Source organism: Panthera leo, chromosome B2, assembly GCF_018350215.1.
Source record: "Panthera leo isolate Ple1 chromosome B2, P.leo_Ple1_pat1.1, whole genome shotgun sequence".
NCBI lineage: Eukaryota > Metazoa > Chordata > Mammalia > Carnivora > Felidae > Panthera > Panthera leo.
The window spans coordinates 15394088-15421635 of NC_056683.1; the positions used below are offsets into that span (position 1 = coordinate 15394088).

General features: G+C 42.7%; 1 protein-coding gene across 2 annotated transcripts; it reads left to right on the forward strand.

Annotated features, from left to right (window-relative positions):
* Positions 1–1912: 1912 nt before the first annotated feature.
* LOC122219555 (TBC1 domain family member 7) lies at positions 1913–26377 on the forward strand. 2 transcript variants are annotated; one of them, XM_042937882.1, is made up of 8 exons: positions 1913–2125; positions 3972–4091; positions 5080–5160; positions 8570–8757; positions 14823–14960; positions 23241–23386; positions 24724–24853; positions 25899–26377. In XM_042937882.1, the coding sequence occupies exons 2-8, from the start codon at positions 3980–3982 to the stop codon at positions 25983–25985; spliced, it is 882 nt and encodes a 293-aa protein (XP_042793816.1). In that variant the 5' UTR covers positions 1913–2125; positions 3972–3979; the 3' UTR covers positions 25986–26377. The 2 variants fall into 2 exon arrangements, with proteins under 2 accessions (XP_042793816.1, XP_042793817.1); XM_042937883.1 differs by lacking the exon at positions 5080–5160.
* Positions 26378–27548: the final 1171 nt, after the last annotated feature.

Below are 27548 nucleotides of genomic sequence, written 5' to 3' on the forward strand. Positions count from 1 at the left end.
GATGTGCCTATACCCTCACTGTGCCAAGTGCCAGGCACTGAGCCAAGCACTTTCTCATTTAATCCTTCCAATACCTCTATGATATTGTCACCATGATTAGCTCTATTTTAAAATTTTTTTTAAAAAGTGGGGGTCGCCTGAGTGGCTCAGTCGGTCAAGCGTCTGACTTCGGCTCAGGTCATGCATGGTCTTGCGGTTCGTGAGTTCGAGCCCCGCGTCCGGCTCTCTGCTGACAGCTCAGAGCCTGGAGCCTGCTTCGGATTCTGTGTGTCTCCCTCGCTCTCTCTGCCCTTCCCTGCTCGCACCCTGTCACTCTCTCTCTCTCAAATATAAATAAATAAATAAAATTTAAAAAGTTAAAATAAAAAAAGGAAATTGCAAAATTAGTGACTGGTCCAAGTTTCAGATGAAGTAAATAAAGCAAGCGGGATTCTTGAAAGCTGTAACTTAAAGAATTCCTCCCAATTTGAAGAAACACTGCCTAAGCAAGGCTTAGTACCCCAATACTCAGGAACCAAAGACGGTGATGGTAGGGGGGTTGGGAGGACCATAAGGGCTTAGTTCCACCACCACATGCCTCTTTTAAAAGTTCTATTTAGCCGTTACACCACAAACTTACGGACACCGTAACTGGACTGACTTCCAGACCACTGATTCCGAAGTTTCCCTGTAGAGCTTGGCCTCCGTGGGGTTTGTTCTGTACAGATTTGGGCTTTTAAGGGGGCAGCACCCCCCTTAAAACGGACTTTTCTCTAAGGGGTACCTCTCAAGCTGTGGTGATTTAAAAACCCACCCAGGCAGTGTGCTCAGAGGGAAGTCCCCAGGACCAGTGCCGGTGTGTGACAAGGTAAGGAGGGAAACTGAAAATGTTTATGAACTTCAGGAGCCATCTTACAGAGTAGTTTTATGTCTGCTGAATCTAATAAATTGGGGCTTGTATTTAGTATACCTTGGTTTTAAACTTCACTTTCCATAGAACTTCATTTTCTAGTGTTTAACGTGAGCGCCTGAATAGACACATCTAAAAATAGGACTCTGACCCACAACTTGCAGCAGCCTAGCTAGAAAACCAACCCCTTATCTGTAGTCATCTGCCTAGGAAGCCTGCCTGCTAGAAGTCAGACTTGCAGGAAGCCGGGCTGCTGGCTTCAATAACCATCCAGGAAAGTAAACAATAAAGACTGTAACAATTGCCCCCAAATGGCCAGGGCGTGATTAACAACTCACAGCTTCCCTAATTTTTCTCCCGACCTGGGTCCAACGAAAGCCATACATGGCTAACTGGCGATGGCCAGGGATCACACAGCACGTCCCACTTCTAACTAGTCTCCCTACCGCTTCCCCTGCAGCCTCCAACGAGGGCACGCCTGACGCATTCATTCCCTTTTTTCCTCCACCAACCGTTCCCACTCCTCTGCCTGCCTTTGATTTTCTGCCAAAACTCAAGTGATGGTGGCTCTCTTGCATAGCAAGCTCTGAATAAATTGCCTTTGCATTTCTCGTGTGGTTGGTCTTTACTTGTCTTCACATAGTGGACGGAGAAAAAGGAAATAAAGCAAGCAGGCGTCTTCCACCGCAGACGGGGCGGAGGAGCATCTTCCCAGGCTCCGAGGAGCTTTCCCCGCCCTCCCATGCAGGCGGGGACCTTAAGGACCGGAGAGGAGAGAGCATCCCAAACACTAGCCAGGACGGAAGGAATAAGGTGGTTGCCAGACTCTTCGGACCAGGAGTGGAGAATTAGAGGACCGCTACCACTGGCAGGCGCCGCGGAGAGAGTCTAAGCAACGACGCCAGACGCTTTCTGCTCTCTAAAGCGTCCGGGTCTCAGGGCGCGAGTGGAACTTCTGCGCATGCTCCACACGCACGCGCACTCTCGGCACCGCCCCTCCGACGGGTGCTGACGTCACGTCCGGCGACGGCGGGGGCGACGGGGCGCTGGCTAACCGGGCGCAGGTGGCCCGTAGCCTCCCTCCGCCCCGGGGTCCGCCCTCGGGCGCGCCCGTCCCCTCGGCGGCCTTCACGTCGCCTCCCCTGCCCGCCGGCCGGTCAGCGCGCTGGGCCTGGTTTCCGCCGCCTCCCCCCGGACCACTTAGTCTCAACCCGGGTGTGGTTTCCACTGCTAGAGGTGAAGCATAACAGGGAGAGTGGGACCTGGGGTCGTGGAGCAGGGTGTGTTGACTTTTCCTCAGGTGGACGCTCAGGGGCCGGCGTGTAAATTACAGGATTTTCCTCCGGGAGGACCTGTAGCCATCGTAGTGCAATCTGAGAATCGTGTGTGTAGGTAACGGGCACCGCACCGCCCTGCAGCTGTTTGCTGCTTTTAAAGAAATCCCCGAACTCATTTGGCGTTTTAGTGCTTTGGAATTTTTTTTTTTTATTTTTTTTAATGCTTATTTATTTTTGAGAGAGAGAGCGAGCATGAACACGGGAGGAGCAGAGAGATAGGAAGGCACAGAATCAGAAGCAGGCTTCAGGCTCAGAACTGTCAGCACAGAGCCCAACGAGGGGCTCGAACTCACAAACCGCGAGATCACGACCTGAGCCAAAGTCTGATGCTTACCCACTGAGCCACCCTGGAATTTTTGTTTTTTGTTTCGTTTTTGTTTTTGTTTAAAACGTGTGGTCCCCAAAGCTCAGAACCCTTTAGAATTTCTCCTTTTTAACGAATCTTTACCTTTCCTGAGACCGAAGGGGTGCAGAGTTTTCGATAAGGAAGACCTTGGCTTGTCTGGAACTCAACCCTCCCTTCCTCGCTGGGGACTTGTCAGGATTTCTAAAACCTGAGGATTAGACTCCTTTTTGCACTGACATTTTAAGTATTTGATTTCAGGCAGTGCAATACTTTCTGAAAAATGCCTTACATCCTTTTTATTCTTAAAATGCCAACCTAATCTCACCTTTCCCCCCCCGATGTCTTGCAGTCAGTCCTATGAACGTTATTGTGAAAGAACCTGACACCGCTGAACTTTTTGAGTCCCAATGCCAGATTTTAAGTCGTTATTCTGTCTTCAGTTCTGTGGCATCGTTTATTAATAGGCTTCACTCCTGCCCCCCTTCTGGTTTACAATTCAGTGCTGTTCGTCTCTTGTGGGCTCTGATTTCGATAACTGCATTTGATAGGATTGTGTTTAAAGGAAAACTAAGTGAGAAGCTTGTTTTGTTGTTGTTGTTTTTACTTTTTTTATAGTTTAGTTTTTCATTTCACAGAATGCCCATTTGAAAATATGGCAAAGCAAAAGAAAGGAAATCACCCAGAATCCTACCTAAAGACACATTGCCTGCATTTTAGAATATAGTTTCATTTTTTTAATGCATAATATTTGTAAAAACAAAAACAATTCCTAGTGGAGACTGTTTGGTAACCCCTTTTGTATGACATCTTGTCCTCGTATTTCACTAGTGTTTTGTTTTGTTTTTTTTTCCCTCTTTTCTTTGAACGTGTATAATGGCCAGGAACTCCCATAAGTAAAGTAGGAGCCTTAGTGCATGCACCTTGTGAAATCTATTTTAGCAGCTCAGAGGACTTTAGTTTTATGTCCTGGTTTTTGGCCAAGGAACATAGGTGAGGTGGTGTTCGTTGTTTAAAATGAGACATTTAGGGGCGCCTGGGTGGCTCAGTATTTAAGTGACTCTTGATTTCAGATCAGGTCATGATCTCATGGTTTGTGAGATCCAGCCCTGTTCATCTCTGTGCTGACAGCGTGGAGCCTGCTTGGGATTCTCTGTCTGTCTGTCTGTCTGTCTGTCTGTCTCTGTCTCTCTCTGCCCCTCCGTTTCTCTCTCTCTCAAAATAAATGAATAAACATTAAAAAAATAGATAATGTTGAGTCCTATGCAAAGGCAGCCAGTTTATTTTAGTATATTGAATCCGTGGGGGAAGTTTGAGAAAATCATTGGAAAAGTTCCCAAATTGTCCAGTCTCTTGTTTGTAATCTCACTCTTTCCCTCTCCCTACTCTTTCTCTCTCCAAGAATGAAACATGACTGAGGACTCTCAGAGAAACTTCCGTTCAGTGTATTATGAGAAAGTGGGGTTTCGTGGAGTTGAAGAAAAGAAATCATTGGAGATTCTCCTAAAAGATGACCGGCTCGGTGAGTTTTACAAGTTAGATTGAGGTTATTGGGTTTTAGTCGTCCCAGCTGTCCTGAAAGAAGTGGTATCTTAAAAGACATTCAGAAGTATTTGTTACCTGCTGTATCTTTTAGTGATAGGATGACAGGTAAATGTGTATTTTGGGAGAGGTTATGGATTTTTCAAGCTTCTATTTGCTGAGGCTGAGTCGGATGTCTTTGAGAGGACTGTTAAGAAGGCTGTGGTATTTTTTCTCATATTAGACCCATATATTTCCTCTGTTTTCAGAGCTGTTATCATAGCTTCTGGGTAAATTCGTAACTCTCCAGACGATTTTTCTCCGATGCAAATACTGTGAGACTACATTATGTGTTGACATCTTAGTTGCTTTGTAGTAATAATAAGGTCTGTTCTGCTGACTAAAGTAAAATAAACTGAACCATAGGTAAAAATAGTACTTTATATGCATAGAATGCTTCTAAAATTTCAAAACCATTTCCCTCCTGATCTTTGTGTTTTAAGCATGGCTGGAATTTGACGAGCACAGGGAATTGAGGCTCAGGACAGTTGAGTGTGGTTTATTGGAGAATGTGGGGATCTAAGGGCTGACCATGCCATTCACTAGCTCTGCTAACTAAAGTCACTTAACTGCTTGGGGCTTCAGTTTCTGCAGCTTTAAAACAATAACTACCCAACAAGCTTGCAGTGTGGATTAAATGAAATTCTGTAAATAGTGACTACTGCTAATGTGACACAGGGAACGTAGTAATGTATGCAACATGCATCTCCTAGGCTGTGAAGCACTGATTGTTTTCAAGTAGCCAGTTGGTGAAACACCCGGGCTAGAAATCAGACCAGTGTTGCCTTTTCTAGATTTACTGACTTACTAGACATCCTCTGGAGAAGTGTCTTACTGCACTTGAATTAAACAAACAAAAAACCAAAATGCACTTTCGTGTCGTCAGCATAAAAAGTTTCTAACCAATTGTTCTTTGTTTCTTCCTCTAGATATCGAGAAACTTTGTACTTTTAGTCAGAGATTCCCTCTCCCGTCCATGTACCGTGCGTTGGTATGGAAGGTGCTTCTAGGTATGAGACTCAAGAGTTGGAAGATTTATCTTCAAAAATGTTGAGTGATGGGATGTTTGTCATTCTTATCAGTCAGGAAAGAGAGGATTCTTCTAGGCCCTTTGCTGCATATTGGGCCTACTGTCAGGAGACTGAATTATTGCTCACTGTGAAAGCCTTTAAGAAGGTGATTTCAGTAGCGGTACGTTAAATATTACTCTCCGGGCGTCAGTAATAATAGAAGAGGAAGGAAGGTGTGTTCCTGAAACAAGGTGCGGGGAGAGCATTGGACTGGAGCAAGAGCTGGCCTGGGCTTCACTGTCAACTGGGTGAACCTGAGGAAGACCCCGGCTAGGCCTCAGCTCTCGCACCTGTAAAATGAGGTTACTGAGCTAAATTAAATTAACTCCTAGGTTGTGGCTCTCAATTGGTTATTTCTGTGGTTCCCAGCTCTAGGGGGTCTAACTTCCTGATGAGTGCTAGCAGAGTCAGAAAGAAATGGAGGCGTTTTTACTTCCTAGAAGCATAAATGGATACATTCCAGTGACGAGTGGCTGAAGGAGAAGGAGAAATGCGCCTGCTCAGTTTCCCTGGGAGAAAAAGTGTATTAGGGGCCACAGGTGACTGGCCTTTTGAGCCAAGTGTTTTTTCCTCGATTTCTGCTGGGCCTGCTGATGCTTATAATACCTGTCCGTTGCCATCCTCCTTTTCTTTCTTCCTTAAACAAACAAACAATTCGAGTACTCGCCAAATTCTCCTGTGAGGTAGGTATTAATATCCCAGTTTTGCAGATGGGGAAAAAAGACTGCGAGGCTAAATCCCTTGCCTGGGGCCTTCTAGTCTGTACGTGGCAGAGCTAGGATTCGAACTTAGGTTGGTGGAGCCCGTTTGAAGGTAAGGTAGACTGTCGGCCCCGTTCTCTTTCCAAAATGTACTGTATTTGCAGGACTTGAGACATCTGCTGTCCTAAGTCTGATTATGTAATGTGGAGGCAGCGAGCAAGCACAGTCCATTCTAGAAAGTGGAATGCCTTGCTTTGTCGTGCGTCCCGACAGTCTTTGAGCTCTCGTATGTCTGGTGGGTGACAGTGCGGTTACTGCCCAGAGAGCAGGTATCAACTATTTTAGTGTTTCTTACATCTTGAGCCTTTGTTCTTAAATCTTGGTGTTTCCAGTGGCCATCAAGATAAATGCCTTCCAGGGATGCTGACACTCTTTCTGCTGGGAAATACTATGTGTCTTATCAGTTACTAACACCAGTGGATTGGGTGGCAGACGTACAGTTGCGCTTTGTGACACGTCGAGAGTGTCTAGGCTTGTTCGTCACCCCTGTTTTCCCCACTTGTCTTTACCAGGTAAGTCTTCGTTGTTATTTTTGTGGTAAAGACACTGGAGATTTGGAGCCGCCATGCCGTGTAAGGAGACAGGCTGACTCTTCCTAGAACAGGGGTTGATTACTCAGGGACCTTGTCAGGCCTGCTGATACCATTTCAGGGAACTGTCCGAACTTTAGAACTAGCTCTTTGAGGTTGAACATGGGAGGCACTGTGCTGCCTCAGGTAGTATGAGGAGGGAGTAATTACAGCTGTTTAATCTTTATTAGCCCAGATTTGGAGGACATGGAGGAGTTAGTTAGGACATTGGGAGTCAGACATGTTAGTGTATTCCCTTGGCTTTTGCGGAAGCCTGGTACGGAACTCCAAAGCTAAGGTAGGTAAAGCTTTCTGTCAGGACAAAGAACATTGAAGCGAGTTAGATGTTAACATTGCGTCATGTTAGCTAAAGTCTCTTGCGCTCACCCACCTTTTGTTTTCCAGACTGTTCTTTAGCATACTGTATCTGTGGTGTTTTCTACTAAAAGAGTGATCCTTATCAGATGTACGCTAACACTTAACGCTGGCTTAGTATGTGTTGTGTACTTTCGAAGCACTTTATATAATTTTTTATCCATTACAGCAACTGTATGACACATATTATTAGTCTCATTTTTCAGATGGAGAAGCTCAGCCTTCTCTAAGGGGAGATTGAGTAAGTGGCCGACAGCCGTCCAGCCACGTAATTGTAGAGCTAGAGTTCAAACCCAGGAACTTGGACTCCAGAGTCCATGTTCCTGTACAGTCTTGTTACATTTAATGAGGCCGGAATAAATACGTTTTTTTTTTTTATAGCAGAATTTAGAGCCTTGAAAATTCATTGTCAGCGTTTTACAAACCTGTTTGACCCTGGCATCCTTCTTTCCACGCGAGCTTTTAGGGCTCGTGTTGTGCAGAGGACGCTCGGTGAGATGCTTACCCCTCCCATTTCCCACCTCTGACAGCTGAGGAAACAAGTTCGCAGAGAGACATTTTGAGAGTCCTGCTGTTCTCACACGTGGGACTAGAAACTATGTTTTTGCTGAAGGCCTGTCCGGTGCTCCTCCCACTCTGCTTTTTCCATGCCATTTGTTTGTAAAAAAGATGGTTTTTGCCCCCAAACCTCATAGGTAGGCATGTTTAAATGAGCCAGTGAGCATAAAATGGCATCAGAATATGATGTAAGGTGGTCTCATCAGTGAAAATCAGAGATTTCTGTGGTCCCCAAGCTAGGCTACTTTGTGAGCAAGTTTTGATCATCGGGGAAGAGAAGGATTTGATAAGTTGGTGCTGGTCCTGAGATGAGGGGCCTGTATGGTTGGCTAGGGCAGCCATAACTAAATACCACAGACCGGGCTGCTTAAACAACAGTTTATGTTCTCTCAGTTCTGGAGACTGAGAAATCCAAGATCAAGGTGCTGGCTGGTTTGGTTCTTGGTGAGGCCTCACTTGGCTTGTAGATGGCCACCATCCCGATCTGTCCCCACATGGCAGAGAGAGAGACAGCAAATGGTGTCGCTTCCTTCTCTTGTAAGGGCCCGAGCTCTGTTGGATTGCAGTCCACCCTTACAGCCTCATTTAACCTTAATCTGCTTCTAGGCGCTGTCTCCACATTTAGCCACACTGGGGTCGGAGCTTTAACATCTGCATTTTGGGGGAAGCAGTTCAGTGCATAGCAGGAGCAACATGCAACAACTGGAGACCGGTCCGTAGGAGCCGAGGGTGGCCCCGGGCTGACAACCATACATTTAATTACATCATCTTGATGTAATTAATTGATCACGATGTGGTTATCGTGAGTTTAAGTGGCACACTTATTCAAGGGCTTTATGATGCCATTGCATTTCTCTTAAATATCAATGATGCAGGTACCATTGAAATAATGATAGTACTTAAAATTTAAGATTGCTTTATAGAGAGAATTTCTAAAACAGAATCTGTATGGTAACTAAATATCTGTGTGATTCTAGTCTGATTGTAATGGGCAGCTTCTCACTTGATTCTCTCCAATAAAGGGGGGATTTGGATTTGCATCTCAGTGTTTTTGCACTTTCTTTCCCCCCCTCTGTCTCCATATAGGGATCCTGCCTCCACACCATGAGTCCCATGCCCAGGTGATGTTGTACCGCAAGGAGCAGTACTGTGACGTCCTTCACGCCCTGAAAGTCGTTCGCTGTGTCACTGAGGCCACGCCTCAGGTTGAAGTCTATCTCCGCATGTACCAGCTGGAGTCTGGAAAGTTGCCTCGAAGTCCTTCCTTTCCACTGGTTAGTGGTACTTTTGTTTAACACTTAGTTCAAGTCTAGACTGTCCCATCCTGCTAGCATTTGACTACATCATATTTTACCTTAGAAACTCTCAGTGGCTCTCCTCTCTCTGGGAAATAAAAGCAATACATCTTTCCCTGGCGTTCGTGGCCCTGCACATTCCTACTCAATCTAATTTTTTAAAATACATTTTATTTTGAAATAATTGCAAACTTGCAAGAATACTAAGAATTCCTATATACTCCTTACCCAAGTTTCTCCATCATTAATATCTTACCATGTTTGCTTTGTTGTTTTCCCTGTGTTACGTATACATATTTTCTTCTAAACCATATGAAAATAAGATGCAGACATGATATTCCATTACTTGAAATTCCTTCAGTATATACTTCCTAAAGAAAATAACATTCCCCTAGGTCACCACAGTATAGGATAACCATAGTATAATCATTGAAAACAAGAAGTTTACATTGATACAGTATTAAGATCTGATCTTCAGACTCCATTCACATTTGACTAGTTGTCCCAATAATGCCCTGTATCACCAACCAACAAAAAGTTTTGTTCAGAACTTATCAGACTTTCTTACCAAACTTTCACCCACTAGTTTTAACCTTTGTCGATGATTTAAAAAATATTTTAAGTGTTTTAACTCTTCATTTAAAAACCATTTTAGAAATAGAAAAACTGGCAAAAATAGTATAGTGTTCCCATGTACTTTTACCTAGTGTCACCAGATGTTTCATCTTATATAATTATCAAACCCATAAAATTATCGTTGATAAAATACCATGAATCTGTAAACCTTACTGAATGTCCTGCTGCTTTCCTTTTCTGGGTCTAGAATACAGTGTGGGCTCACAGGTGGCATCTATTGCCACATCTTCGTCTCCTTTCATCTGGAAAAAGTTCCTTGGTCTGTCTGTGATGACCTTGACACATTTGAAGAGTACTGGGCAGTAGAGCGTGTCTTAGTTTGGGTTCATTTGTTGTTTCCTCATGATTAAAATTCGATTATGAATTTTTGGCAGGAATACTGCAGAAGAATGATACTTAATTACTGTTGCCGCTAACTTTGACCAGTTGGTTAAAGTGGTGTCGGCCCTTTTTCTTCAAAGTAAGATTATTATTTTTCCTTTTGTAACTAAGAAGTCATTTGTGAGGAGATGCTTTGAGACCAAGTCAATGTCCATGCACTAATGATTCCTGCCTGAGGTAACTTTTACTGTGCTGGTTGCCAGATGGTGATTTTCTAACTGCTTTTTTCTTCTGCGTTTATTAATTGGCATTCTTTTATAAGGAAGGGTTTTCCCTTCTCCCTCATTTATTTATTTATGCCAGAATGAATTTATGGTTTCCTCTTTTATTCAATGGCCTGTAATCCATTACTCCTATTATTTACTTGATGTTCAGCTTGTCTCAGATTAGGCCAGTGGGAGCCCCTTCAGATCGACTCCTCTGTCTTTATGATAAGTTCCCATCGTTTTGAGCATTTCTGTACTTTCCGACACAAAAAATATTCCCAACCCATCTTGTATTGTCTCTACCCAAGCCCCAAATCAGCTGTTTCCGTGTTGAATCAAGTGTGGTTTTACAGGGCAGCGGATGTTCTCGTGTTGTTGCTGGTGTGTGGTGGCTTCTAGGTCCTGTCCGTAGACAGAGCTGGGACACATGTGCACCTTCTCTAAATATATAGAATCATCCACACCCATTCACACACACCCAGGTGTGTTTGTGTGTCTGGCTCTGGGTGTTGGATGCCCCCGTTCACACTGATCCCTCTGGTTCCAGTCCAGTACCACGAGTGCCTCTAGCCTTCACCCTCCTGTGTGTGCGAGTTCCTTGTCTGACAGTTGCGAATATGAAAGGCTCCGGTCCCCCTTGGTACACTTACTGATCTGCTTGTTCGTCTCGGAACCAGCACTGCCAGCTACCTCTTGGCCCTCGCCTGGAGGCCCCAACCTGCTTTTTAAACTTCCATCTTCGACAAACCTTTACTCCAGTTACTTGGGCTGCTTGCTGTTCGTCAAGAGGAGAAGTTCAGGCAAAGGAATGATGATAACTCTTGGGCTTTGGCTATTTTAATGCAGTTCGAAGTTCATTTTCGGCGTTTTAACTTTTTGTGTCTGTATGTGGCTAAAACACTGCTCACAATCGGGATTTGCCTGCAAGCTGTGCTCTTCAATAAAACATTTTTTTAAGTTTATTTATTTTTGAGAGGAAAGGGTGCATGCCTATGCGTGTGCACACGTAGGGGAGGCACAGAGAGAGAGACTCCCGAGCAGTCTGACACCATCAGTGCAAGCCCGATGAGGGACTTGAACTCATGAACCATGAGATCATGACCAGAGCCAAAATCCAGAGTCAGATGCTCAACCGACTTAAGCCACCCAGGTGCCCCAAAGCTTATTATTTTTTTTAATTATTTTTTTTAATGTTTATTCTTGAGAGAGAGAGGGATGGAGGGAGAGAGAGAGAGCGCACGAGCACAGGAGGAGCAGAGAGAGGGAGACACAGAATCTGAAGCAGGTTCCAGGCTCTGAGCTGTCAGCACAGAGCCTGACACAGGGCTCCAACCTACGAACCGTGAGATCATGACCTGAGCTGAAGTCAGACACTCAACTGACTAAGCCACCCAGGTGCCCCAAAGCTTATTATTTTTTTTAATTATTTTTTTTAATGTTTATTCTTGAGAGAGAGAGAGGGAGAGAGAGGGATGGAGGGAGAGAGAGAGAGCGCACGAGCACAGGAGGAGCAGAGAGAGGGAGACACAGAATCTGAAGCAGGCTCCGGGCTCTGAGCTGTCAGCACAGAGCCCGACACGGGGCTCGAACTCACGGACTGCGAGATCATGACCTGAGCCGAAGTCAGACACTCAACTGACTAAGCCACCCAGGCCACCCCCCCCCCGCCCAAGCTTATTTTTTTCATTGCAGTTTACAGCCTACCAGTCAGTATAGCACTTTGAGAGTTTTGACTTATTCATTCTTTTTGAAGTTAATGATGTGGTTCCCACGGATAGAGCTTAGGTTGTTGTCCACTTTTGTTAAGTTTATCAAGAGAGAACTGAAAATAATTGGAACTCTTAACAAACGTCTTTAAACTTTGCTTACCTCTGACAAAGCGAAGTGGATAGTTCTCTGCAAGTTCTTAAATTATATATTAAATGAGGTTAGACTATCTATTAGTTCAAGAAACCTAAGTGATGCGTCTCATCCCTACTCAGCTGGTCCGTGCTCCAAGCCGACACCTCTACTGCGGCCTGTGGCAAGTGTGACCTCAAAGTGTTGGTGTTGGCTCTGCCCCCACATCTCCCCAGTCATTGAGCCCCACGCAGCCTGTTTAGTATTCCTGTATAGCAGAGTGCGTGACAGTGCTCGACACAGGCCTGGGAACACGGTCGAGGACATTGGTCCTCCTCCCTGGCCTCTCAGACCATCCTGGAGCCAGTGAGCTGCCACATTCGGGAGCCCCCGGCAGAGTTCCAGTATTGGGTGGGAGTCTGGGAAGGGAGTCTGGGAAGGGAGTCTGGGAATGGAGTCTCCCTTCTTCTTTCTCTTCCTCTGACATTAATTAAATGTTAAGAAAATGTTATTTTCTGTGATTCTCTTACTCTTGACATTTTCTAGAATATTAAGGAGTTGAAAGGAGACCTAAAATGAAATGCTTTTATTAAAATAGGAATTTTGACCACGAATAGCCAAAGCAATCTTGAAGAAGAAAACCAAAGCAGGAGGCATCACAATCCCAGACTTCAAGCTATACTACAAAGCTGTAATCATCAAGACAGTATGGTACTGGCACAAGAACAGACACTCAGATCAAGGGAACAGAATAGAGAACACAGAAATGGGCCCACAAACATATGGCCAAGTTATCTTTGACAAAGCAGGAAAGAATATCTGATGGAATAAAGATATTCCACTTCAGCAAGTGGTGCTGGGAAAACTGGACAGAGACATGCAGAAGAATGAACCTGGACCACTTTCTTACATCATACACAAAAATAAACTCAAAATGGGTGAAAGACCTCACTCAACATAAGACAGGAAGCCATCAAAATCCTCGAGGCGAAAACAGGCAAAAACCTCTTTGATCTTGGCCACAGCAACTTCTTAACACGTCTCTGGAGGCAAGGGAAACAAAAGCAAAAATGAACTACTGGGACCTCATCAAATAAAAAGCTTCTGCACTGTAAAGGAAACAATTAGCAAAACTAAAAGGCAACTGACAGAATGGGAGAAGATATTTGCAAACAACATATCAGATAAAGGGTTAGTATCCAAAATCTATACAGAACTTATGAAACTCAACACCCAAAAAAAACACATAATCCAGTGAAGAAATGAGCAGAAGACATGAATAGACACTTCTCCAAAGAAGGCATCCAGATGGCCAATTGACACATGAAAAAATGTTCCACATCACTCATCATCGGGGAAATACAAATCAAAACCACAATGAGATACCACCTTACACCTGTCAGAATGGCTAACATGAACAACTCAAGCAACAACAGATGTTGGTGAGGGTGTGGAGAAAGAGGATCTCTTTTGCATTGTTGGTGGCAATGCAAGCTGGTGCAGCCACTCTGGAAAACAGTATGGAGGTTCCTCAAAAAACTAAAAATAGAACCAACCTACGACCCAGCAATTGCACTACTAGGCATTTATCCAAGGGATACAGGTATGCTGTTTCGAAGGGACACATGTACCCCCATGTTTATAGCAGCACTATCGACAATAGCCAAAGTATGGAAAGAGCCCAAATGTCCATCGACGGATGAATGGATAAAGAAGATGTGGCATACATACACGATGGAGTATTACTTGGAGAGCAAAAAGAATGAAATCTTGCCTTTTGCAACTACATGGATGGAACTGGAGGGTATTATGCTAAGAAAAATTAGAGAAAGACAAATATATGACTTCACTCATGTGAGGACTTTAAGACACAGAACAGATGAACACAAGGGAAGGGAAGCAAAAATAATATAAAAACAGGGAGGGGGACAAAACTCGTAAATGTGGAGAACAAACAGAGGGTTGCTGGAGGGGTTGTGGGAGGGGGGATGGGCTAAATGGGTAAGGGGCATTAAGGAATCTACTCCTGAAATCATTGTTGCACTAGATGCTAATTTGGATGCAAATAAAAAAAAATCCTGGAATGGAAAAAAGGATATTGGTGGGGGGGGGGGGGGGGGACTAATAAAATCCAAATAAAGCATAGAGCTTAGTTCATAAAAAAAACAAAATGGGAATTTTGATTTAACTTGGAGCTTTTAAGAGGAATAGAAAGATGCTTTTTAGTTTGTTTTTAACACTAAAATCCTTGGCTGTTAAATCCTAGATGAAAACATAATTTTGTGTACGATATGGTGTTTGAAAACAAAATAGGTTTTAGTAGATTCTAGTTTTTATAAGATTACCTTGTTTAAATTTACTTGAAGGTTTATGTTCATATTTTGAGTATTGACACAATGTTTGAGAAATACCATTTTTCTCATTCCTAAAATTCTGATTCTAGGGACATTTTAACTTATTAGCTGCTTAAAGACAGAACAAAATTCTAAAGGTATGTATGAATGCTTTCCAATAAAGAAAATGCTTTATTAGTCTTTTTGGAGTCATCTGATTTTTGCAAATTACTGTATTAACAGATGTATCCGGTTACTGTTTATGATATTTATCACATCCTTTTGGAAGAAATTCTTTTCTAGCCCTGAGAATATTTTTGGGTGGAGAGAGCCAGCACTTTGCTTATGATTTATGTTTTCTCTGATGACCTTAAACGTTAGAAAGTGGAAGATCTCTGAGTGCTTAATCTGAAACTTGGGCAGTCATGAGCACCACTGATCCAAATAAATTTCTCTGGTTACCCAACCTTATCTCCGCCTTAGTCTTCTGTTTAGTCATGGACCATGTGCTTTTCAGTTCCACTTTGATTTATTAATGCCGCCTCTTCAAAAGTTAGGGGGTAAGGTTTCATTTTCATCAAAGAAATATGTATTCCTCTCTTCTGCTGGCTTCCGCCCTTTAACCAGAGATTTATTACTAATCTTTCAGGAGCCAGAAGATGAAGTATTTCTTGCCATTGCCAAAGCCGTGGAAGAGATGGTGGAGGACAGCGTCGACTGTTACTGGATCATCCGATGCTTTGTGAACCAATTAAATAACAAGTACCGGGAGTCTTTACCCCAGCTGGTGAGGGATGCTTTTCTTTCTCTTGAGGGTAGCGGTGGACAGTGGTACTAGGGACATAGCCTTACTTCCTGGTGCTGCTGCAATTATGAGCGGGCTCCCTACAAACTGTTTTCCGTAAAAGGTCAACAGTAACTATTTCCAGATGGTCTCTGTGTCTGTCTCTGTTGCAAACACTCAGCTCTGGTGTTGTTGCACAGAAGCAGCCATTGACAGTGCATGAAAGAATGGTCGCGGTGCATCTGGCCTGCTGCAGGCCATAGTTTGCAACCTCTGCTCTTTTGTATTTCTTATCCTGGGCTAGAATATACTGGATTTATCTAGGATTGCCTCTCTGTTACTTAAGGTTTATGTTTGGCTGCATATAACGGATAGCCTAGATAACAGAAGCTTTATCTTTTTCTCTGCTGTAACCAGAAGTCTAGAGGGAAGGCAGTCCAGAGCGGGTGCCATAGTGCCATGATGTCTGCGGGGACCCAGGCTCCTGTCCTTTTGGTCTGGCATTCTTAGGTGTGACCCTTCTTCCTCCTCTGTTCACAGATGGATGCTAGAGTGACAGCCATGACATCTATGACCTAAGATGGTAGAAAGGGAAGGGCAAAGACCAAAGGGAAGGAGTGGAAGGGACAGCCAGTCTCGTCTGTCTTCCTTGGACAGACTTTGCTTCTGCACCTCTGTTAGTGGCAGGACCACGGCACCCGGCCACCTCTGTCTGCAGCAGAGGCTGGGATCACATTGCGATCTCCTGTGGAAACAGGATCCTGTTACTGAAGAAGGAAAGGTGACTGGATGTGACAGGCGGCCTGCTGGCGGCTGTGCTCTGACCCGCAAGTCCGGAGAACTACGGCCACTTGCTCTGTCAGCATAAGCCAGTGGCTCTTTGCCATGCTCTTTTTCTAGTTTTTTCCTTTATTTCTCTCATTTATAAAAATGAGTGTCTTTCTTTCTTTTTTTTTTATATATATAATTTATTGTCAAATTGGTTTCCATACTGAGAACAAACTGAGGGTTGATGGCGAGTGGGGGAGGGGAAAGTGGGTGATGGCTGTTGAAGAGGGCACTTGTTGGGATGAGCACTGGGTGTTGCACGAATGTCTTTTTCTTAAATCAGTGACTTGTTCCATTAGAAAATTCTTTTGAAATCAGTGACCGTGATAGTGGCTGCAGGGCCCGATGAGGGGGCGCTGATGGAGGCTGACTGAGCCCCGAGGATAACTGAGCTAACTACAACAGTTACTGGGGCAGTTGGCAAGATCCTTCAGCTTTGTAGAGCACTGTTACAAGAGTATTTTCTAGATTTCGGTTAAGTAAAATTTGATTTTCAGAATTTTAAAATTTAATTGACTTAGTATGATTTCAATAAAAATAATTCAAACACGGTGAGGGAAGCATAATGTTGGCTGCCTAATTAAATCAAGAGATCCAGATTCTACCATGATTTCATTAGCTTTTCTTATTTCGTATTGGAGCAAATTCAGTAGCATTTTGCTAGTTTATGTTTAAAAAATTCTTTATTTTTTTTTAACGTGTACTTATTTTAGAGAGAGAGAGTGCGCATGCAAGTGGGGGAGGGATAGAGAGAGAGGGAGACAGAATCTGAAGCAGGCTCCAGGCTCCAAGATGTCAGCAGAGAGCCGGACGCGAGGCTTGAACTGACGAGCCATGAGATCATGACCTGACCCAAAGTCGAATGCTTAACTGACTGAGCCACCCAGGCACCCCCCAGAATTCTTTATTTTTGATAACACAAGTAATAAGTACATTCTTGAAGTATTAAACAATCTGGATAAATCCAGTGTTCCCAAAGATCTGTACCGACACCTCCTTATCCCCTACTTTCTAAGAAGTAAATATTGTCATTAGCTCAGTGTATATATTCTATACTATCTTATGTACATTAGGATGGATGGAATGCATCCATGCACACACATGTACACAAATATATACACATATGTCCATGTAATGATTCATGTATTTATTACATGTATAACTTTAAAAAATACATAAATATTATAACATTGTTCATATGGTGCAACAATTTTTTTTTTTTTTTTTTTTGACTTAATGTCTTGGAATACTTTTCCACTTAAGGGCAGATCGGTAGTGTTCAGCCTTGACTTCCTATTAGCGCCACCTGGGAGCTTTTAAAAACTTACCAGTGCCTTTCCTCCACCCAAACCAATTAAGTCCGAATCTCTGGGGGTGGGTGGGGCTCAGAATTCTATGTTTTAAAAAGCAGCAGGTGATTCTCGAGTATGGCTAGGGTTGAGAGCCACTCATCCAGAACCACCTTTTTTTTTTTCCTCTTAAAAATGTGATATTATTGCCTGTTAAGAATTTGCCATATTTTAATATAACAGTTCTGTGTTGACAGTCAGCATGCCCTTGTATATGATCCTTTAAACATATATGTTTTTGTAGGTCAGGCACCTATAAAGGGATTGCTCGGTTGAAAGATGTATTTAAATTTTTTAATTGCCAGGTTGCTCACCCAGAAGGCATATCAATTTTGCTTCCCACAACAGATTAGAAGATTTTCTGTTTTCCACTCCATTGCCAATACCTGATGGTATCAGTTTCTTAAATTTTTGTTAATCTGATAGTGAACATGGTCTCCCATTTTAATTTACATATCCTCATTTTCTAGTGAGGCTGGGCAGCTTTGCATATGCTTATTGGCCACTTGTATTTGTCCACCTTTCTATTTTGTTTGCATCTTTCTTTTTAATTTGTAAGAGTTATTGATATGCTCTGCATATTTATCCCTTGTTACATATGTTGACAATATTTTCTCCCTGTCATACAGAGATTTTTCAGTGTTGATACAATTGGATCTGTCGATATTTTTCTTTTGCTTTTTCTTATTTAGGAAGCCCTTTCTAATTCCAAGATTAAAACACAGGTTTTATTTTGAAATTTTTGTTTATTTTTTTAGAGAGAGAGAGAGGGAGAAAGCATGCTTTGTTTAGAGAGAGAGAGAGAGGGTATGTGCCAGTGGGAGTGAGGGGCAGAGGGAGAGAGAGGATCTGAAGGGGATTCCATGCCCAGCATGAAGCCTGATGCAGGGCTCGATCCCATGACCCTGGGATCATGACCTGAGCCAAAATCAGGAGTTGGATGCCACCCAGGCACTCCTGAAAAACAGATTTTTAAAAAACTTTGCTCTAACTTTTAAAAATATTTATTTATTTAAATTTATTTATTTATTTTGAGAGAGAGCATGAGCAGGGGAGGGGCAGAGAGAGGGAGAGAGAATCCCAAGCAAGTTCCCCACTGTTAGCACTGAGCTGGATGCGGGGCTCGATCCCATGAATCAGGAGATCACCTGAGCCGAAATCAAGAATCAGATGCTTAACCAGATGCTTAACCGACCGAGCCACCCAGACACCCCTAAAAATATTTATTTATTTATTTATTTATTTATTTATTTAATTTATATTTAATTTATATTTTATTTTATTTTATTTTATTTTTTAAATATAGTTTATTGTCACGTTGGTTAACATACAGTGTATACAGTGTGCTCTTGGTATTGGGGATAGATTCCCATGGTTAATCACTTACATACAACACCCAGTGCTGATTCCAACAAGTGCCCTCCTCAGTGCCCATCACCCATTTTTCCCTCTCCCCCACCCCATCCTCAGTTTTTTCTCTGTATTTAAGAGTCTCTTATGGTTTCTCTCCCTCCCTCTCTGTTTGTAACTGTTTTTTTTTTTACTCCTTCCCCCATGGTCTTCTGTTTCTCAGGACCACATATGAGTGAAAACATACTGTATCTGTCCTTCTCTGCCTGACTTATTTCACTCAGCATAATACCCTCCAGTTCCATCCACCTTGTTGCAAATGTCAGGATTTCATTCTTTCTCATTGCCAAGTAGTATTCCATTGTGTATATAAACCACATGTTCTTTATCCATTCATCAGTTGATGGTCATTTAGGCTCTTTCCATAGTTTGGCTATTGTTGAAAGTGTTGCTATAAACATTGGGGTACAAATGCCCTTATACATCAGCATTCCTGTATCCTTTGGGTAAATTCCTAGTAGTGATATTACTGGGTCATAGGGGCAGATCTATTTTTAATTTTTTGAGGAACTTCCGCACTGTTTTCCAGAGTGACTGCACCAGTTTGCATTCCCACCAGCAGTGCAAAAGGATTCCTCTTTCTTCACATCCTCGCCACACTGTTGCCTGAGTTGTTAATGTTAGCCATTCTGACTGGTATGAGGTGGTATCTCATTGTGGTTTTGATTTGTATTTCCCTGATGATGAGTGATGAGCACCTTTTCATGCGTCTGTTGGGCATCTGGATGTCTTCTTTGGAGAAGTGTCTGTTCATGTCTTCTGCCCATTTCTTCACTGGATTATTTGTTTTTTGGGTGTGGAGTTTGATAAGTTCCGTATAGATTTTGGATACTAACCCTTTATCCCATATGTCATTTGCAAATATCTGCTCCCATTCTGTCAGTTGCCTTTTAGTTTTGTTGTTTCCTTTGCTGTGCAGAAGCTTTTTATCTTGATAAGGTCCCAATAGTTCATTTTTGCTTTTAATTCCCTTGTCTTTGGAGATGTGTCAAGTAAGAAATTGCTGTGGCCGAGGTCAAAGAGGTTGTTGCCTGTTTTCTTCTCTAGGGTTTTGATGGTTTCCTGTCTCACATTCGGGTCTTTAATCCATTTTGAGTTTATTTTTGTGTATCGTGTAAGAAAGTGGTTCAGTTTCATTCTTCTGCATGTTGGTATCCAGTTCCCTCAGCACACCATTTGCTAAAGAGACTGTCTTTTTTTCCATTGGATACTCTTTCCTGCTTTGTCAAAGAATAGTTGGCCATACATTTGTGGGCCCAGTTCTGGGTTCTCTATTCTACTCCTTTGGTCTATGTGTCTGTTAAACCTTTTAAAATTTAGTCCTTTAATTTGTGAAGGGATTTATCTTCGTGCTTGACATCAGACTCAGATTTGACTTTGTTTATTGGTTGTTAACTGCAGTAAACCTTTTTCCACTTCCTCTTTCTGTTTGACAGTTATTAAGACTGTGCTTCATGCCAGGAAGTTTGCTTTATTAATGAAAACTTAATTTTAACGCACATCTTTGTTTTTATGGGTGAGGAAACTGAAGCACAGAGCAGTTAAGTACCTTGCCCAAAGTTAAACAATTAGGAAACAGAACTGCCTACCATTTACAGTGTCAGTTCATTCTTATTTTTCACAGATCTGAAATGCCACCTTTATTATATACTGGATTTTCATATATACTTATATCTCTTTCTAGACTTTTTTTTCCCCCCTCAAGCTATATGTCTATTCCTGGGCCCACACCATATGAGTCATTTAATATAGCTTCCTAGTATGTTTTGGTACCTGGTAGGGTAAACTCCCTCATATTGTTGTTCTGTTTCAAAAGTGCTCTGGCTATGCTTGAACTCTTTTTGCTTTTTAGAAATGAATTTTAAATCAGCAAGATACTTAATGCCTCCTAAGTTGATTTCTTCATTTTCAAAAGAGAGGTTTATTTTAATATGTATGTTTATAGTACCCAGCACATAGTTTTAAATTGTTATGAAGCTTTTTTTTTTAAGTTCTTCAGAATGTGTAAGAAAAGTTAAATTTCCTTTGCGTTGCTGTTTGATTTACTCATTCACTTGAACTTTTCTCTTTATTTAAACTGTTTGGTCTACCTTAAAATTTGCATTACTATGGTTAGTCGACCTCTTCTTCCTGGATTTTGTTAAAGGAGAATTTTTATAATCTTTCCTATCATCATCAGGTTTTTGTTACCAACTAAAGTGGTTATCACAAAGCACAGCTTGGTTTGTAATTCTAGCGAAATGCATATGCAATGGGCAGTGATGGGTTTTTGGCATCAGAAGACAAGACTCGATCTGGTGATGACACATTGATTATGTTGCAGTATTCTGATTCATAGGCTTACATCACAGCCACTCCTCTCTCTACAAGCTTTAGGAATTTCTGCTCTTTGACAGGGTCTCTCCAGCAGGGAGAAGAGAAACCATCCTGTGATGTGGATGGCCTCCCTCGTTAATCTCTTTTCAGAGCAGACTGTCTGTAAGCCATCTCAGACTTAATTGTGTGTAGTCATTAAAGTAAGTGGGTTTCCTTTCATTGCCATTGCTGTGCTTTTTAAGCCAGAGGGTGTGCAGGTGCGTGTGCGCACAAGCTGGGAGGGACAGGAAAACGGTTGGATGCTGTACGATCTGTACATTATCAGTAGCGAGTATAAGTGATCTTTATATTCTTCGTTATTCTTTACCGTATTTTCGAGATTTCTTATAATGAACATATTATAAATCAAGAAAAAATGTTTAGAAAAACTTAATAAGACTGGCAAAAAGATGTACATTGAGTGATTATCAACATGTTGACAGGGACGTCTGGGTGGCTCAGTGGGTTAAGTGTCCGGCTTTGGCTCACATCATGATCTTGTGGTTCATGGGTTTGAGCCCCGCATCGGGCTCTGTGCTGACAGCTCAGAGCCTGGAATCTGCTTTGGATTCTGTGTCTCCCTCTCTCTCTGCCCCTCCCCATTCATTCATTCGTATTCTCTCTCTCTCAAAAAAAGATGTTGATTAATGTATTTCAGCATTTCATTTAATTCATGATACTCATTTACTCACAATTCTATGTTGAGTGCTTACAATGCTGAGTAATGTTCTAGGTACCAGAGAACTAGCAGTGAATAAAATAGATACACAGTCTCTGCCCTTAGTGAGCTTACACTGTGGTAAGGGAAAAAGGTAATGGTTTAAAATTTTCACTCCTCCCTATCTATTATTTGTACTGTCTTTTAGATGAGAGTTTCTTTGCTATGGGACGTAACATATAAGTGCATGATATATGTGTTTTCATCCATGTTTGTGAAAAAACATTCCATTGGCAGAACCAATGAAAATTCTAGAATAGGATTTTAGAGGTGAAAGGCGAGGACAAGAGTCCTTTGACTTGTACTTTGGAGAAAAGCTTCTGGCTTTGGGGGAGTTGTGTGTAGTGTTCTTGAGAAGCTCCAGGAATTATTAGGTCGTGTAGGAAAGTTGGTTAAACAGAAAAAATTCGAGATCCCCTGAGAGAGGAGAAAATTGGGCCCCATATTAATATGTGGGCCTCTCTTTGCCTGGTTAGCTCCTGTCATTCTTTATAAGCCAACTCACATGTCCCCTTTCTGGGAGACTGTTGATGGCTTCTAAAAGCTGGGTTAGGATTCCCACCTCGACGTGTCCAGCATCCTGTGCTTACCCCATGATAGCTTTATTACATGTTTGTCTCAAGCAGACTGCAAGCTCCTTGGAGGCAGGGGCTTCATGTTTTCTTTTACTCTGTTCCCTGTATGTAGCGTAGTGTTTGCTGTAGTGAACATGGTAAGGGATATGAATTACTTCTTTGGCTGAGATGCAGATATTTAGGAAAATAAACATTTATATTTGCTCAGGTGATATGGGATGTGGTTGGTTTTTTTGGGTTTTTTTTTGGCTAGGGAATACAGACTTCAGAGTTGGCAGAGTTTGACCCCCAGGCTCCATTCTTGGCCAAGTGGACTCTAAATGCCGCGGCTCGTGCAAGGTGGATTTGGCTGGTCTGGGAGCCAGCTTTGTTAGCTCTCCCAGCTCCTAGAATTGGCTGCTGCTTAACCTTCAGTGGGAGAGGCTACCAGATAGAATCTAGGCTCTTCATCCCCTTCCCGTTATTTCTCTGCCTCCTGAGAGTTCTCCTGCACGTGGGGTACAGAGTTCCTCCTGTGGACGTCTCTTTTAGGAGTGTCTTTGGCATGGTGCACAGCAGTGCTCAGCATGGTCGGCATCGGTGTGGCCAGGGACGGGTGGGCCCGTTTCACATCCAGCTCTTTTGGTCTAATTTTTCCAAACCCCGTCTCCCCGCTTTGGTCCCGCTCTGTTTCTCTGGTCTTACCCTTTCCCCTTCCCCCTTTTTCCTGAGTATATCATCTACTCTAGAGCAGCCAGGAGTGTCATGGGCCGCTCTTAGTTCCCCAGAACAATTGAATTTTGCTTTGGACTTTGACCTTCAGTTGAACCTTATTAGTGCCGTTAGCATTAGGGTAACAACCCGGAAAACCCCTGAGCCCCAGATTGTTGATTGCTCTGATGGTGCTGACCTGGGAAACCTGCGTCACTAATGACTTGGATGAGTCTGAAATTTTGTTTTCTAGCACTTACTTGCAGTCAGCAGGTACATTTTATTCACCACAGGCTGTAAGATTGGGTAATGTTATGTCACAGGAAACGAGTAATCTCTCTTCCTCTTTAATCACTAGCCAAAGGCTTTTGAACAATACTTGAATCTGGAAGATAGCCGACTGCTGAGTCATCTGAAGACGTGTTCTGCGCTGTCCAAACTTCCTTATGATCTCTGGTTCAAGAGGTGCTTCGCAGGGTGCTTGCCCGAATCCAGTTTACAGAGGCAAGTATTTCATGGATGTTCTGAAGGCTTGGAGTCAGAGAAGCGTCCTGGTTTTTCACACGATCAGCCTTCAAAGTATGAATTTGCTTTAGAACAATACCACAGTTTGAAGCGAACTTCTCTGGCAGACCACAGAGCAACACTTGATTCTACTTATTATGTATACAGTTAGAGATACTAGAACGTTAGTAATATTAATCTAATATGAATACAAATTGATGTTAATGCTGGAAATATTAGAATGTAACATTAGAAAACTTGAAGGCCCTCAATATGCTAGATGCTGTAAGTTATTCACATCTGAAACCGTCTCTAGGAGTTTATATGGATATAGGCTTTCCTTTGCCAGAAATGTGGGGGATCCTAATCCCAAGCAAACCTTCCTGTTTCTTAGTTCCATCATGGCATCTTTAAAGTAGGTGAAGGCAGGCGGAGAGCTAAGACTCAAACTCCGTTCTCATTCAGCTCAGATACGTGCTGCCAGTAGTTCAGAGCCCTGGGCCTTCCCGCTCAAAGACCGTGTGAGGTGGTTGGGAGGGGAGGTGACATACAGAGGACATCACAAGACAGTACGTGACTAAGCACACAGAGTGTAACACCAGCTTGAAGAATTACCAGAATAATTGTGTTTAGAGTGGTTGAGATGAATAACTAGCTCCTTAAGCTCTTAGAGAAGTTTTAGGAATTTGAACCACTGGAACCATTGCACCAATCTCATTTCAAATGATGCTTTTGTTTTCCTTAGTATTTAATGATTATATTAGCATTACACAATATTAGTGAAATCCAAACTTTGGTTTAAGACTTTCCTTCCCTAGGGGCACCCGGGCGGTTCAGTCGGTTAAGTGTCCAACTTCGGCTCAGGTCATGATCTCACGGTTTATGAGTTTGAGTCCCATGTCGGGCTCTGTGCTGACAGCTCAGAGCCTGGAGCCTGCTCTGGATTCTGTCTCCTCCTCTCTCTGCCCCACCCCTGCTCGCACTCTGTCTCTGTCTCTCTCTCAAAAAATTAAATAATAAACATTAAAAAAAAAACCGACTTCCTTTTCCTAAAATGTCAGTTTTAAAACATTAGGGAATGGGTGTTTCATAGATCCCTTGCAGAGCAAGTACCTTTTAGTGATTATTCCTTCTTCCCTTCCAGTGCTAATTGTGTCTGAAATAAGTTTCAAATGGCTGATTTATTTTGTTGTCTTTTTGATGATTATTTCATTATAGCTTTTCTCTGAAGTTTATACTTAAAAGAAGTAATTTGGTTTAATATTGTAATTTGAGATGTTTAGCTAAACATAAATTTCACACTCAAATGATTTTATTGTATCTTTTTGTTTTTATAGGGTTTGGGATAAAGTTGTAAGTGGATCCTGTAAGATCTTAGTTTTTGTAGCTGTGGAAATTTTATTAACCTTTAAAATAAAAGTAATGGCTCTGAACAGTGCAGAGAAGATAACAAAGTTTCTGGAAAATGTAAGTATGCTTTTTTCCAATTTGATTTTGAATCTAGAAAGGAAGTCGTTTGGGAAGCCAGATTTTTTTATTGCGTCACATTCTTTCTCTGATATTTTTACATTATAAGAAATACTTTTTCCCCTTGGAAAAGTTTAGCTTAAAGTTGGTCTGTGGATTACAGTTTGCATTCTCTCTTTGGGGGATGATGGTCTGAGCAGTGAGACCGTTGTCATGTGCACTGAAGACTAGAGTCTCCTCCCCTGATGTGACTCTCAGAAGGCTTGTTGAGAAAAGGAAGAGGTGAGGTCTGTCATGTGAGGCTGAATAATCCTTTTTAGTGGAAAGGAAGCTTGATGGTTTTTGGGGGGGGAGGGGGGCTTGTAAGCCTTTTCATTACTGTTACTGTCTCTGGTTGAATCCCAGTTGGGTTTGTTAATGTGCTTAAGTATATACTTAGTGCGTGTTGGAAAAGGTCTAAATGAATCTCTGTGTATCTTAGAATAAATAAACTTAACCAGGCGAGAGGTAGAAGAGATTCATGGATGAATGAATCTGGATGAATTTCACTGGACCCCAGGTCTATTCTTTTTTTTTTAAATTGGTCACTATTGACATTTGAATAGTGGCTTAGTAAATAGTAAGTACTAAGTGAACGTGTGATGAGTAAATGAATCATCAGCATTGTATTGGTGGCTAACAGTGCCAGGGCCCATACTAAGTATTTCTCATGGATTCTCCCATGTAATCCTAAACAGCCCTAGGAAGTGAGGCTGTCATTTGCCCCATTGTGGAGATGGGATGTGAACTCGGGCAGCTTTGGTAACCTGCCCAGGGGCACACGGTGGGCAAGGCAGGTTTTAAACCCAGGCGGTCTGTCAAGAGCTCCTTAGTGTGTCCTCAGGTGGCCCGTGAAACAAAGATCCTGGCAGCAGCCTTTTATACGATACTCTCTGGCAAGTAGTGGAGACTCCGGTGGGAATTAAGTGCTGTGCCATAGTGAATAAGGGACATGATGAAGTTATAAACCCTGAAATTTCACAGAGACTGGTTTGCTTGTCCACAGATTCCCCAGGACAGCTCGGACGCAATCGTGAGCAAGGCCATCGACTTATGGCACAAGCACTGTGGGACCCCGGTGCACTCTGCCTGACCACTCCCGACACGTGCACGGCCTGCCAGGTCCCCCCTGAGCAGAGTGCTCTCAGGACACGGTCTACTAAACTCATTGAAAATAGGGTTCTGCTTTGGCACTCAAAGCATCATTTTTTCCAGTAAAATGATTTACGACACCTGGTGACGTTGTGTTGTGGAGCAGCCTCTTTTGGGTGCACAGAGGTACAAAGTTCAACTCTGAATACCATTTTAAAAGGGTTATTCGAAAATGCCTCTCTGTTTGCAAAGCAGTTCAGTCAGGGTGAGCGGGTGCCACGGTAGGCAGTGTATAAGCAAGCCCGCCCTGCTTCTGTCTCCTTAGCACCACGCTTGTTACTTTCTAAGGTCTATTTCTGGAATAAAGAACAACTTCCTTTTGTTGACAGCTCAGATTCGGCTTTCGTTCATGCAGTACTTGTTGAAATCTAAGCCGGCTGCTTTCTGAGGCTTTGTCTTGCCAAATCGGTTTAAATAAAAGCCTTACTTTTTTTTTTTTTTTTTTCTCAGTTTCGGTTGGAATGAAACAGTTACTGAACAAAACATGTCTAAATGTACCTACTAGGAGGGAGAGTGCTTGCTGATGTCCTGCTGGACTCCTGCTTCTTCCTGATGGGTCATTCAATGTCGGGTGGGCTTTAGGGAGCACTCTGCCACCTAGAATTGGAATATGAGAAGTGGCGGGTTAAGTAAGGTTAACAGCTGACAGGCCTGGGCCATATTGTGCCACACGATGGTGACTGTTCATTGAGCGGGCATTGAGAGTGGTGAGTGAGACGAGGCCCTGATTGAGCTGCCAGACCTGCAGGAGCCCGAGGGGTGATTTGGACCCTGTACCCAGAAGAGGAGGGAGACCATGAAATTACGGAGCTATAATTCGGACAATTCATTCCTTCCCTGATGTGTAAAATAACTGTTGGGAAAAAACTCAGAACGGAGTCGAGTCGTTGAAACCAGCTGGTACTTCTGTATAGTAACGTATCCAAGAGTGTTTCATGTTTAAAACAAAAAAATACACCCAGAAGAAAACTTCTTAAAGCAAAATGCTGCCTACAGTTGATGCTTTGCATTCATTCAGTGACTGGTTCTGCCCCCAAAGAACTTTCCAGCCAGTTGGAGATCTGAGAGAAAACATGTAAGAAGGGATTCCTGCTCCAGTTGTCTACTATTTGGTGATTTTGGGGGATACGTGAAATTCACAGACAAGTCCTATAACAAAAATAATTTTATTTCTATTTAATTTATAGCCACATAACATTAGTACAACTTTTTAGTGAAATACAGATTATAAAGTGATAGTAAATTTCAACTTCAGAAAAAGAGGAAACAAAGAATTAGCAACCTCTCAACAAGAGGATAGTTTCAAGGTATGTGTTCTTGCTTCATCCCGGATTCTGGGGGAAGACTAGCATGCCCTAGAGTGGGTGTCGGTGGGGGGGAGAGGGGCACAGGGGGCTCCTGGGATTCTTGGGAGGGAAGAAGCTCAGGGGGCAGGGGTATTCCTCTTTACAACTTAGGGGAGGGTCTAGATACACTGAAGGGAAGACTCTTACTGTCCTACGAA

Bases quoted from the DNA above. Each gene is read 5' to 3' on its own strand.
- LOC122219555 (XM_042937882.1), top strand. From the start codon at position 3,980: ATGACTGAGGACTCTCAGAGAAACTTCCGTTCAGTGTATTATGAGAAA. The intron at 5,161-8,569 runs GTATGAGACTCA...GTCTCCATATAG, and splicing joins GGTATGGAAGGTGCTTCTAG to GGATCCTGCCTCCACACCAT. The intron at 24,854-25,898 runs GTAAGTATGCTT...GCTTGTCCACAG, and splicing joins TAACAAAGTTTCTGGAAAAT to ATTCCCCAGGACAGCTCGGA.